Raw genomic sequence first — 14,365 nt, forward strand, 5'->3', positions numbered from 1 at the left:
TTCACACTCAAGTTGGGAAATAAAGCAGGAAGTATGAAGTCAGTTTCTCCTCGCATATCCCAAAATGATCAAGGAAGCCTACCTGATGTAGAGGGAAATAGGCACCATGGTGTTGAGAATAATGACATAGGACCAGAACATGAGGATGGCAGAGGTAGCTGATGAAGAGAGATATTCTTCCCATGGCAAAAAAATCTGGAAATAGTAGCCTGTCTTGTTCTCCCAAATGCCATGCCCAATTGCTAGGATAAAACACATGATGACTAAAAGCAGGAAAATCTATAAAAAAAAAAAAAAAAGAAAAAGAATTAACTGAACATTTTATCCAAGATTTGTGCTACTCAGTTCTACCTTTCGGAGGCTTATCTTTCAATAAAGCACCTCTTTCTCTTTGGGGGGCAGGGAGCCCCTATAGTTCACAGGCTGTTCACAGCAGTACACTGGATAGAAAGGAAAGTCCAGCAGGAACCATCCTTGGGGTTTTGAAGGGAGAAAATAGTAACTTAAACATATTAAGTACTAATTAAGCGCTAGGAACTCTGCTAAGCACTTTACATATATTGTTTAATTTAATATTTATAATAGTCCCCTTTTATAAATAGATGAGGAACTTGATATTGAGAGTGGAAAAGCATTTTGCCTGAAGTCACCTAGCTACGGAGTAGAAGAAACAGGTTTTGAAGCAGTTCCAGAACTCAAGCTCTTAATCACTCCATTATTGAAATAAGATGCTACTTTAACGAAAGTCTAAAATGTATGGCATTGGCTTAGAAGTAGGGGTTGGTAAGGAAACTTACGTAAAAGGCTAGAAAGATGGCAATCATGTTAACAGCAAAGAATTTGGTAAAACTGGAAGGTAGACTATGTGCCTACTGACAAGGTATTGAAAGAAAGAGTTGAACTAGGGAAAGAAATGACGATTTGTAAGCAGAAATGAAAAAGAACAGATAGTACAGAAATGTGGGGCATCAAAGGACTATGACTTCTAGACATCAAACAGGAAGAGATAATATTGAGACCTTAAGCAAACAAGGCCCAATAATTCTTTTCAACCAAATAAAATGACTCAGCCTTGAGGCAAAGTTCAGATTAAAGACAATACCTTTTTATCCATGACTATTATTCCAGATAGCCTCAACTTTCTTGCCATTAGGTTGAGAGAGAAGGGCAGGGTGGGATAAGTAAACGAAGAAAGAGGACAAATTTAAGAACTATGTCTAGGAAAGAATTTGGGGGGTTACTGGCACATGGAACTAAGTGGAAGCAAACAGATGAGAAGCCTGGTAAGTTTCAGAGGACTGGTATTACTAAAGTAACCACAAGTCTGGTCTAAAAAAGTCTGTAACTGTTTGGTTTTTAAAACAACACTGAGAGGGAACCGGGTTGTGAAAACCAGTCTCCAAGGAGAGCACACTTCCCAATATCCACTTCAGAGTTGGCCAAGGAGGATAAAGAATGGGGGAAAACTTACCATGGGTGAGCTAGGGGTCATTGAGAACAATGAAAAAAGGCGTTCCTACTACATCTCCAGACCAAGAGGAACCATATTTCTATATGACAGAGTGGACTGTGCATCAGCCAGAGATCCTGGACTCTCAGCTGGATGCAGTGACCTAGTGATCTGGGGGAGATGATGAGGGTGTTCTACATGCGGGAAGAAAAGTGAAATGGAGGACAGGTGCCGCGGCTGCACTCCGAGCGCCACTAGCTCTCGGGCGGCGGCCGCGACGAGTCTCCTCACGCGTGGGGTGACGGTGGCTACAGTGCGGCTCCGAGCAGCAGCAGCAGCAGCAGCAGCAGCAGCAGCAGCAGCAGCAGCCAGCAGCAGCAGCAGCCAGCAGCAGCAGCAGCCAGCAGCAGCAGCAGCAGCAGCAGCAGCCAGCAGCAGCAGCAGCAGCAGCAGCAGCCAGCAGCAGCAGCAGCAGCCAGCAGCAGCAGCAGCAGCAGCAGCAGCAGCAGCAGCAGCAGCAGCAGCAGCAGCAGCAGCAGCAGCAGCAGCAGCAGCAGCGGTACCGCCTCCTCACCTGGCGGCGGCAGCAGCGGTGGCGGCAGCAGCGGCTCCTCCTCACCCTAACATCAGGGCCCTCCAGACCCAGGCGCCCCAACATATCGAGCCGAGCTGGAGCCGACGGGCGGCCGCACTCGGACCTGGGACTCCGCGCGCTGCCCCCGATTCTCCTCTGAGTCTGCCTGCTGTGTTCATCAGACTGCCCAGTGGAACAGAAGACACTCTGCTCATTTCATCTGATCTGTGGACTGTGAAACCCCCTGCCACAATGAATAAACATCAAAGAAAAGATACCAGAAATACAAAAAATCAAGAAAGTACACCACCAAAAGATAATAAATCTCAAGCTCTAGATCCTATAGAACAAGAAGCCCTTGAAATGACTGACAAGGAATTTCGAGTGATAATTCTAAGGAAACTGAATGCGATACAAGAAAACTCAGCTAGACAACATGATGAAATGAGGAAAAGTATACAGGATCTGAAAGAGGAAATGTACAAGGAAATCAATGTCCTGAAAAAAAATGTAGCAGAACTTGCAGAACTGAAGAAGTTATTCAACGAAATAAAAAACACAACGGAGAGTTTAACCAGCAGGCTTGTCGAAGTTGAAGAGAGAACCTCTGAACTTGAAGATGGGCTGTTTGAAATAACACAAGCAGACAAAAAGAAAGAAAAAAGAATCAAGGACATGGAAGAAAATCTGAGAGAGATATCAGACAACCTTAAGCGCTCAAATATCCCAGTCATGGGTATTCCAGAAGGGGAGGAAAATGGAGATTGCATTGAAAACATATTCAACAAAATAGTGGCAGAAAACTTCCCAGGTATAGGAAAATCACAGATCTTCAGATCCAGGAAGCTCAACGATCTCCAAACGTATTCAACCCAAAAAGGTCTTCTCCAAGACATATTTTAGTCAAATTGGCAAAACTCAAAGACAAAGAGAGAATCTTAAAAGCTGCAAGAGAGAAGCGTCTAATCACCTATAAGGGAGCCCCAATCAGGCTAACATCAGACTTTTCATCACAAACCCTAAAAGCCAGAAAGGAATGGGATGATATATTCAAAATAATAAAAGACAGAGATTGTCAGCCAAGAATACTCTACCCTGCAAGGCTATCCTTCCGAAATGAAGGGAAAATAGTATATTTCTCAGACAAAAAAAAACTGCGGTAGTTCACCACCACACGACCACCCTTACAAGAAATCCTCAAGGGAGTACTGTGTTTGGTTCCTGAAAAATAACTACCACTGCCATAAAAACCCAAGAAAAATCAAAACCCACTAGTATAATAAAAATGGCATTCATGAAGAGAAAACAAACAAACAAAAAGGCTATCTACAACCTAAGGAACCAACAAACACAGAAAACAAACAGTAAATCAGAAAGCAAGGAAGAAAAGACACTGAAGACAACCAAAGAACAATCAATAAAATGCTAGGAATGAATCAACACTTTTCAATAACAACTCTTAATGGCTTAAATTCCCCAATCAAAAGACACAGACTGGCTGACTGGATTAACAAGGAGGACCCAACTCTACTCTGCCTCCAAGAGACCCACCTCACCCATAAAGACTCACATAGACTAAGAGTGAAAGGATGGAAAAAGATTGACCATGCAAACAGAAAAGAAAAACGAGTTGGAGTAGCTATTCTTATATCTGACAAAGTAGACTTTAAACTAAAAACCATAGGGCTGAGCCCGTGGCGCACTCGGTAGCGTGCTGCGCTGGCAGCGCGGCGATGCTCCCGCCGCGGGTTCGGATCCTATATAGGAATGACCGGTGCACTCCCTGGCTGAGCGCCGGTCACGAAAAAAAAACAAAACAAAACAAAACTAAAAACCATAAAAAGAGACAATGAGGGACACTACATAATGATAAAAGGACTGATCCATCAAGAAGACATAACAGTCATAAATATATACGCACCCAGTGTTGGAGCAGTCAGATTTATAAAACAAACTCTATTAGACCTAAAGAAGAAAACAGACACTAATAACACAATAGGGGACCTGAACACCCCATTGTCAATATTGGACAGATCATCTAGGCAAAGAATCAGCAGAGAAACACAGATCTAAACAATACTCTAGACTAATTGGACTTGGCAGATATCTACAGTACATTCCATTCAACAACCTCAGAATATTCATCCTTCTCATCAGCACATGGATCATTCTCCAGGATAGATCACATATTAGGTCACAAATCAAGTCTCAACAAATTCAAAAACATTGGAATTATCCCATGTATTTTCTCAGACCACAATGGATTAAAACTAGAAATCAATAACAAATAAAATCCTGGAAACTATACAAACACATGGAAATTAAACAGCATTCTACTTAATGACATATGGGTCCAAGAAGAAATCAAGCAGGAAATCAAATAATTTATTGAAACTGATGAAAATAATGATACATCATACCAAAACCTGTGGGATACTGCAAAAGCAGTATTAAGGGGGAAATTTATTGCATTAAATGCTCATTTCAGAAGAATGGAAAGATGGCAAGTGAACAACCTAACACTTCACCTTAAAGAACTAGAAAAACAAGAACAATCCAAACCTAAAGTTAGCAGACGGAAAGAAATCATTAAGATCAGAGCAGAACTGAATGAAATTGAAACCCAAAAAACAATACAAAAGATCAATGAATCAAAAAGTTGGTTTTTTGAAAAGATAAATAAAATGGACAAACCATTAGCATGGCTAACAAAAAAAAGAAGAGAGACGATTCAAACAACAAAAATTAGAAATGAAAAAGGCGATATTACAACTGATTCATCTGAAATACCAGGAATCTTTCGAGACTACTATAAACAACTATACACCAACAAGTTTGAAAATCTGGAGGAAATGGATAAGTTTCTGGACACACACAAGCTCCCAAAACTGAGCCATGAAGATGTAGAAAATCTGAACAGACCAATAACAATAAAGGAGATTGAAGCTGTTATCAGAAGGCTCCCAACAAAGAAAAGCCCAGGACCAGATGGATTCACAGCAGAATTTTACCAAACATTCAAAGAGGAATTGACACTGATTCTTTACAAACTATTCCAAAAGATTGAAACAGACGCATATCTCCCAAACTTATTCTATGAAGCAAACATCATCCTGATACCAAAAACCAGGTAAAGATATAACCAAAAGAGAAAACTACAGGCCGATATCCTTGATGAATATAGATGCAAAAATCCTCACTAAAATACTAGCAAACAGAATACAGCAACACATACGTAAAATTATTCACCACGATCAAGTGGGATTCATCCCAGGGATGCAAGGTTGGTTCAACATACGCAAATCAATAAATGTGATACACCATATTAATAAAATCAAACACAAGGACCATACGATCATCTCTATAGATACTGAAAAAGCATTCGATAAAATTCAACACTCATTCATGACAAAGACCCTCTATAAGTTAGGTATAGATGGAAAGTATCTCAACATAATTAAAGCCATATATGACAAACCCACTGCCAATATCATCCTGAATGGGGAAAAGCTGAAAGCTTTTCCTTTAAGAACAGGAACTAGACAAGGATGCCCACTCTCACCACTCCTATTCAACATAGTGTTGGAAGTACTAGCCAGAGCAATCAGAGAAGAGAAGGAAATAAAGGGCAGCCAGATCGGAAAAGATGAAGTCAAACTGTCCCTGTTTGCAGATGACATAATCCTATATATCGAAAAGCCTAAAGCCTCTACAAAAAAACTCTTGGAGGTGATAAATGATTTCAGCACAGTAGCAGGATACAAAATCAACACATAAAAATCAGTAGCATTTCTATTCTCCAATAGTAAACATGCAGAAAGAGAAATCAAGGAAGCCTGCCCATTTACAATAGCCACCAAAAAAATAAAATACTTAGGAATTGAGTTAACCAAGGATGTGAAAAATCTCTATAATGAGAACTACAAACCACTGCTGAGAGAAATTAGAGAGGATACAAGAAGATGGAAAGATATCCCATGCTTTTGGATTGGAAGAATCAACATAGTGAAAATGTCCATACTACCCAAAGTGATATACAAATTTAATGCAATCCCCATCAAAATTCCAATGATATTTTTCTCAGAAATGGAAAGAACTATCCAGACATTTATATGGAATAACAAAAGACCACACATAGCCAAAGCAATGCTGAGCAAAAAAAATAAAGCTGGAGGCATAACACTACCTCACTTTAAGCTATACTACAAAGCTATAATAACCAAAACAGTATGGTACTGGCATAAAAACAGATACACTGATCAATGGAATAGAATAGAGAATCCAGAAATCAACCCACACACCTACAGCCATCTGATCTTTGACAAAGGCACCAAGCCTTTACACTGGGGAAGAGGCTGCCTCTTTAGTAAATGGTGCTGGGAGAACTGGATATCAATATGCAGGAGAATGAAACTAGACCCATACCTCTCACCATACACTAAAGTCAACTCAAAATGGATTAAAGAATTAAATATACACCCTGATACAATAAAACTTCTTAAAGAAAACATAGGAGAGACACTTCAGGAAATAGGACTGGACACAGACTTCATGAATACGACGACCCCAAAAGCATGGGCAACCAAAGGAAAAATAAACAAATGGGATTATATCAAACTAAAGAGCTTCTGCACAGCAAAAGAAACAATGAACAGAGTTAAAAGACAACCAACAGAGTGGGAGAAAATATTTGCAAAATATACATCTGACAAAGGATTAATATCCAGAATATACAAGGAACCAAACAACTTTACAAGAAAAAAACAAGCAACCCATTTAAAAAATGGGCAAAAGAGCTAAGTAGGCATTTCTCTAAGGGAGATATACAAATGGCCAACAAACATATGAAAAAATGCTCAACATCACTTAGCATTCAGGAAATGCAAATCAAAACTACACTGAGATACCATCTCACCCCAGTTAGGATGGCTAAAATCCAAAAGACTCTGAACGATAAATGCTGGTGAGGTTGCGGAGAAAAAGGAACTCTCATACATTGGTGGTGGGACTGCAAAATGGTGCAGCCTCTATGGAAAATGCAGATAGATCTGCCATATGACCCAGCTATCCCACTGCTGGGAATATACCCAGAGGAATGGAAATCATCAAGTTGAAGGTATACCTGTTCCCCAATGTTCATTGCAGCACTCTTTCCAATAGCCAAGAGTTGGAACCAGCCCAAATGTCCATCATCGGATGAGTGGATACGGAAAATGTGGTATATCTACACAATGGAATACTACTCAGCTATAAAAACGAATGAAATACTGCCATTTGCAACAACATGGATGGACCTTGAGCGAATTATATTAAGTGAAACAAGTCAGGCACAGAAAGAGAAATACTGCATGTTCTCACTTATTGGTGGGAGCTAAAAATAAATAAATAAATTCACACACACACACACACACACACACACACACACACACACAAACCGGGGTGGGGTGGGGTGGAGAAAACATAACAACTACAATTCCTTGAAGTTGATACGACAAGCAAACAGAAAGGACATTGTTGGGGGGGAGTAGGGAGTGGGAGGAGGGAGCGAGGTTTCGGTAATGTGCAACAATAATCAACCACATTGTATATCGACAAAATAAAATTAAGAAAAAAAAAAAAAGAAAAGTGAAATGGATATCTGATGACCAGAAGGATGGATTTTGGCAAGACAACAGTATGTATTCATCAAACTCTATTTTCTTTTCCTTCTAAGCACATAGGTAGAGTACATTTTCCAAGTACCCTTGCGGTTAGATGGGGTCATATAACTGTGTTCTAGCCAATGCAATGCTGGTGAACATGATTATGCCACTTACAAGCTTGGCCCTCAAAAAATATCATGTGTGAATCTTCCTGTTCTTTCTCCTCCCCCATTTGCTGGCTGGATGTAGAGAATCAAGAAGAGGATTCTGAACCCACGAGGTTGGTGGAGCCATTAATCAGAAAGAACACGGGTTCCTGAGTGACTGATGGAGCAAGCCACCTTCCCCTCAACAACTTTTGTTGTGTTGTCACATGAGCATGAAATAAATCTTTATTATATTGTCACTGAGGTTTTTCTTTTTCTTTTTTTTTTTAGAAGATGACCGGTAAGGGGATCTTAACCCTTGACTTGGTGTTGTCAGCACCACGCTCTCCCAAGTGAGCAAACCAGCCATCCCTATATGGGATCCGAACCAGTGGCCTTGGTGTTATCAGCACCACACTCTCCAGATTGAGCCATGGGCCGGCCCTGTCACTGAGATTTTGAGGTTGTTTGTTATATCAGTGATCTTACCTTGACTAATATAACAGTACCACTCATAGTTCCAATTAATCTGATGCCTTCTATTTTTAATTATTTAACACATTTAATTGTTAACACACATAAAGATATATGCAGAAATCACAAATGTGTAAGTTGATGAATTTTCCCAAAGTAATCACACTAAGGGAACTAACACACAGATGAAGAATAGAACATTTCAAGCATCCAAAACCCACTTTTTGGGCCAGCCCGTGGCTCACTCGGGAGAGTGTGGTGCTGATAACACCAAGGCCACGGGTTCGGATCCCATATAGGGATGGCCGGTTTGCTCACTGGCTGAGCGTGGTGCTGACAACACCAAGTCAAGGGTTAAGATCCCCTTACCGGTCATCATTTTAGAAAAAAAAAAACCCACTTTTTGTCCTCTTCCAGTCACTATCCTCCTCAAATTGCACATTTATTTTTATTATTTTTTAAATTTTATTTTATTTTATCAATATACAACGTGGTTGATTTTTGTGGCCCATTACCAAATCCTCCCTCCCCGTTCAAATCACACATTTAAAGCATTGTATACAATTATATATTGTATACACCTGTGAAATCATCACCACATTCAAGATAATGAAATATCCATTATCCTAGTGGCCCTTTTTAAATCCTTCCTCCCATCCCTCCTTCCGCTGGTCCCCAGGTGTGATATTGTCAAAATATATATTTAGTTTTTGTCCAGGTCTCCTAGCACAAAACTCCTAAAATCCTTAGACTCGCCAAAGTGCTGTCTTTTTGTATGCTAATAAGTTGACTTATGACTGACAGTTCTAAGACCCAGTGGTGCTGGTGAGAAGTCTGATGCGAATCTAATTTTGATTTTTTTGTTGTTGTTGATATCTTATTCTTATCCCTGTGAAATTATTTGAAGGACTTTCCCTATACCCAAACCCTGTCGGCTTAGAACTCCATTAAAAGAATATTTTGCCCCTTTCACCAGATGGCGCCAAAGGCAAAGAAGGAAGCTCCTGCCCCTGCCAAAGCCGAAGCCAAAGCAAAGGCTTTGAAGGCCAAGAAGGCAGTGCTGAAAGGTATCCAAAGCCACAAAAAAAAAGAAGATCCACACATCACCCACTGTCCGGTGGCCCAAGACACTGGCTCTGGAGGCAACCCAAAAATCCTTGGAAGAGTGCCCCCAGGGGAAACAAGCTTGACCACTGTGCCATCATCAAGTTCCCCAGACCACTGAGTCTGCCATGAAGAAGACAGAAGACAACAACACTTGTGTTCGTTGTGGATGTCAAGGCCAATAAACACCAGATCAAACAGGCTGTAAAGAAGTATGACACTGATGTGGCCAAGGTCAACACCCTGATCAGGCCTGATGGAGAGAAGAAGGCTGATGTTCGATTGGCTCCTGATTATGATGCTTTGGATGTTGCCAACAAAATTGGGATCATCTAAACTTGAGTCCAGATGGTTAATTCCAAATACAAAATTTTTTTCACCATTAAAAAATATATATATTTCTCTCATATTTTCTATCTGTCTTTTTGGTTTATGGTCCAGGAAAGTTCTTTGGCTCTATTTCAGCACTTTTATTGGCTTTTTAATATTAGGAATCCTCTTTTTACTTTCCAAAATTATTTTTTGTTGTTCTTAGATTGTTTTTTTTTCTTTCCTTTTTAAAAAAGCAACCTATTCTTATTTTAAGTATGCAATTGCTTCTTCTGAGAATAGCCATAAGAAAATTTTTAAGTTCTTTTCTTTTCTCTTCCCTGAATTATAATCTGTTTATTTGTGTCAGTTATTGTATTTGTTCATCCTCATTCTCTTTTTTGTGCTACTAGTCCACTTAAAAATATAAATGAAAGAACAGTTTGACCATTATAGGGTGCTGCAGTAGGTTTTATTTCCTTTGATTAATTTTGTTCCTGTGACAGGCCATTCCCATGAATGTGGAACCATGAGTTCTGTATATTGATAGAATGTGCTGCTTAACAGATATCACTGTAGGGTGCACAAGAAGCTTGCAGACAAACTTGAGGGCCCCCCCCCGCCAAATTTAAAATTAAGTGGGTTTTACTCTGAAGTGCTGACACTCACATGAGAAGCCCTAGACTTTTGCAGGTACGTTGTTAACTTTCTTCCGAAAGCAGTTCTCTTGTTTGGGACTGGAAGGAAAATACATTTGTTCTTGTTATATGTATGCTATATGGGTAGTAGGATGGTACACAGGGCCAGTTCTTGCCCATGTTGTTTTATGGGCATTTTTAACATTAGTTATTCTGATTATTGCCCCACATCCTACTCCTGCTCCCCACACCTGCTGACTCTAGCTTGGAACCACTTGTGAGCTCTACCAGGAAGAACGCATTTTCACTGAAGATTTCACTACTCTGCTTTATAATCTATTTGCCTTCCAAAAATTCATCAGCATCTCAGGTCTGTTAATGGTTCTTCTTCCTTTGTCAGAGATGTTAGGCATTTATTCATTGTTTGTACTTCTTTACAGACATTTCATTTGGCTTGAACAAGAAGTCTTGATGTCTTTCTGAAACTGGATGCCCTACAGTGAATATAGTACCCCAGATAATATTCCATACTTCCTTTTTTTTTTTTTTTTTGGCTGCCAGTACAGAGATCTGAACCACTGACCTTGGTATTATCAACACTACATTCTAACCAACTGAGCTAATCAGCCAGCCCAATATTCCATACTTTCTGAAGGAAAGATGGCATGAATGACTCACAAATGTGGGCATTCATAGCACCTGCTCTGCTAGCTTAGCTGCCCCTTCCATTTACACTGCCTGTCTGCTGCCTCCACCTTATGAGAGCCTGAGCAGAGAACCAAGTTCTCTCTCTGTGAAGACTCTTTAGAGGCCCCTTTATTTTCCTGCTCTAATATGCACTGGTTGTTCTCTACGCCTGTTATTCAGATCTCATCCTAGGGCTTTCTTCCACTGCTCCCATGTTTCCTAGCTTCCACAGCTGCTTCTTCCTTGGTTTACTGTCTTGTTTTGCTTGAGAATACATTCTAGAAGTTTCCAAGAAAAAATACATGATGAGTAAATTTTTTGTCTTTACATTTTATTAATAGTTTCTTTCTTTTTTTTTTTTTTTTTTAATAAGATGACCGGTAAGGGGATCTCAACCCTTGGCTTGGTGTTGTCAGCACCACGCTCAGCCAGTGAGCAAACCGGCCATCCCTATATAGGATCCGAACCCGTGGCCTTGGTGTTATCAGCACCGCACTCTACCGAGTGAGCCACGGGCCGGCCTTTATTAATAGTTTCACTCGATTTAGAATTATAGGCTGCAAATAATTTCCTGGCAGACTTTTGAAGGCATTGATTTTACCTTCTGCTGTTGCTGTTGAAAGGCCAGATGCTATTCTGATTCCTGATCCTTGTATATGACCTTTTTTCCCTCTCTGGAAGCTTTTAGGATCCTCTTTTTAATTTAATAACTTCTTCACATGGGGTCAATCTGCCATATTAAACAGGACTTATAGTGTGTTTTAATTTTGTCTCCCTAGGGAGACAGCAAGTATAGCAGAAAGAACATTGACTCTGAAAAGTTATGCCTAAATAGATAGATGTGATTGCTGAACAAAACGACATATGTAAAGCACCTGGCACATCTTGATATTGATGCCCCATTCTCTAAGTGGATTTATACATCTGAGGATTGGAACCAGGTCTTATATACCTTTATGATTTTCAATACATCTAGCATATACTGGGCACTTAATAGATTCTCAATAAATGTGACTTGATGACTTGATGAGTCATAGACCTGTCTTTGCCATTATTTTTCTGTGGGACTTTATTTTTATGATAGTTATTTTCACTGTGCTTCAACTTACATATTTGTCAAATGGGGAAAATACTTCTTGACTTGCTTATTGCTCATGGATGTAGTGAAGCTGTAATTAAGGATGTGAAAATATTCTAAAAAGTTAAAATCCCTCTATAGATGTCAAGTATTATCACTGACCTTCAGACAGGTACACAAATAGATGAACCTTCCTAGGCAGATGGGAGATATCCTGTTTTGAAGATAGGTCTAGGCTAGATGACCTAGCTTACTGCCTAATGATATATGTTCCTAATATTGTCAAAAGCATATTTACTTATTTCCTAAATTCTTCCTCATTAAAAAATCAGGAAATGGAACTTTGTTGAACTTCTGAAAGCTATGCATTCAGGAGTAGAAAGAGAAAGATAGTGGATACGTGTTTCTAGGCTCAAAGCTGAATGAACGTTCCTAACTTTCTAAAACCCTATTTATTAAATTCAAAGGACTTTGAAAAGGAACTGTGATGTTTCTAATAACAAATAAAGAAGAAAAGGCAGTTTATAATTCAGATATTAGTGAGAAGTCTATAGGAAGCAAAGGCATTTTTGAATTTTCGGAGTCTAAGCAATACAGTAAAAATAAAAATGAAAAGTTACAGGATTAAGTGTAGGCATAACTGGAACTGTTCAGTTATCCAAACAAGTTGTTTATGAATTAAGTTTTTTTGTTGTTGTTGTTTTGGCAGCTGGCTGGTGTGGGGATCTGAACCCATGACCTTGGTGTTATAACACCATGCTCTAACCAACTGAACAAACCAGCCAGCCTACAAAGAAGTTGTTTAAGTGAAGTGATTAATCTGTCTATCTCTGACAAGAATAAAAGCAACCTGTATCAGCATGGAACTAAATTAATTTATTAATTAGTCTTCAATTTAATCAGTCTCAAAGCTGTACATATTATACTGCTTTTCAAATTCCATTTCTTGGCAGAAGAACCCTCTATTTTTCTGACTGAAATATAATAAAATGGATAAACATGAAGACTGTTCTTTATAAAGCAGGAATTTCAGAATGAAGAGGCCAGAGCAAAACCCACTTGATCTTCTACTGTTCCCAGCAGACCTTAAGCTTCGGTGGTATAGTGGTTAGCATAGCTGCCTTCTCAGCAGACCTTAAGACTCCTCTAAGGAAATAGAGTTTGAAAATCATTAAATAATGTGTTCTATTAGTCTAAGTAAGGTTGTATTAAAGTGGTCATAAGTAAAACTGATTATGAGTGAATAAAAATGTGTCTTAATTTCTAAAGTAGGATCTTTGATCCATTTTGGTACCACTAATCACAGAATAATATCTTCTTAAACAAACTGCGACTCCTCCACAAACATAGTGTAAACTAGACTCCCTATTGGCTCTGTTCTTTTCTGCTTTAGACATTAGTCTATTAGTCCTAAAACTGCTTGAGACTTTCAAACAGATATCGAGTTGGAAATACAATTACTCCTGCAAAAGGAAAGGAAGTATGTCTATGTGTAAAGAAACAGAAAAAAAGTCTTTAACTTACCCAGAGCACAAGCACATTCATGAGATGGTCTATCTGTGTCCGTTTAAAGGTGGACTTTCCACAATTCTGCATTAATTTGGTGTCTGGTCCTAAGTAAAATAGGGAGACATCAGATCATAGAACCACTGAATATACTCAGAGGCTTGGAATTGTGTTGAAATGTACCTTTATGATCACCTAATCTAACCTCTTATCCAATTCCAGGGGATAAAACCCTGGAGAAAGGCTCAATAACTGAAAGAACGGAAAATTTGTTTCTAAAGATAGCCCCAGCTATTTCTGTGAAGTGCTTCTGTGCTGACCACTCTCTTTGCAGCACCTCAGACAGTCTCAACTTTCATAGATGAGTTAAGTCAGAATAGGAGTCACAATCTTCTCTCTCACCACCATTTATTTATTTAGCCTAGAGAAGGAATTTTCTGATAAAAAGATTTCCACCTTCTTGGAGGAATCCCACTGCTGGGCCAAACTATATTTAAAGTGTGAATGGAAGAAAGGCAAAGGCAAAGGCAGTGATTTCTTCTGAGAAAGAATAAAGTGGAAGCTAGGGAGCTGGGACTTCTCTGGGGCTGAGAGACAGAGACTGTGTTTCTTCATGACAGGGCAGATAGTAAGTAGACAGTAAGTACAAGTAAGGGTATCTTAATGGCCACTGGGACGAAAGTTGGAAATTACTAACCAGAGATATGGCTGCAGAGAAAACACAAGAGGTTTAGAAAAACTATAAACAGCAATTTCT

General features: G+C 39.4%; 1 protein-coding gene across 1 annotated transcript in view; it reads right to left on the reverse strand.

Moving 5' to 3' along the window:
* Positions 1–14,365, reverse strand: part of LOC134365589 (phospholipid-transporting ATPase FetA-like) — a 73,999-nt gene that overhangs the window by 22,007 nt on the left and 37,627 nt on the right. The window contains exons 10-11 of the mRNA XM_063081687.1: positions 13,627–13,715; positions 83–279 (exon numbers count right to left, since the gene is read on the reverse strand). Of these exons, the coding sequence (XP_062937757.1) occupies positions 83–279; positions 13,627–13,715 (286 nt within the window). The remainder of the gene's footprint in view (positions 1–82; positions 280–13,626; positions 13,716–14,365) is intronic.

The sequence above is a fragment of the Cynocephalus volans genome, chromosome 17 (genome assembly GCF_027409185.1).
Source record: "Cynocephalus volans isolate mCynVol1 chromosome 17, mCynVol1.pri, whole genome shotgun sequence".
NCBI lineage: Eukaryota > Metazoa > Chordata > Mammalia > Dermoptera > Cynocephalidae > Cynocephalus > Cynocephalus volans.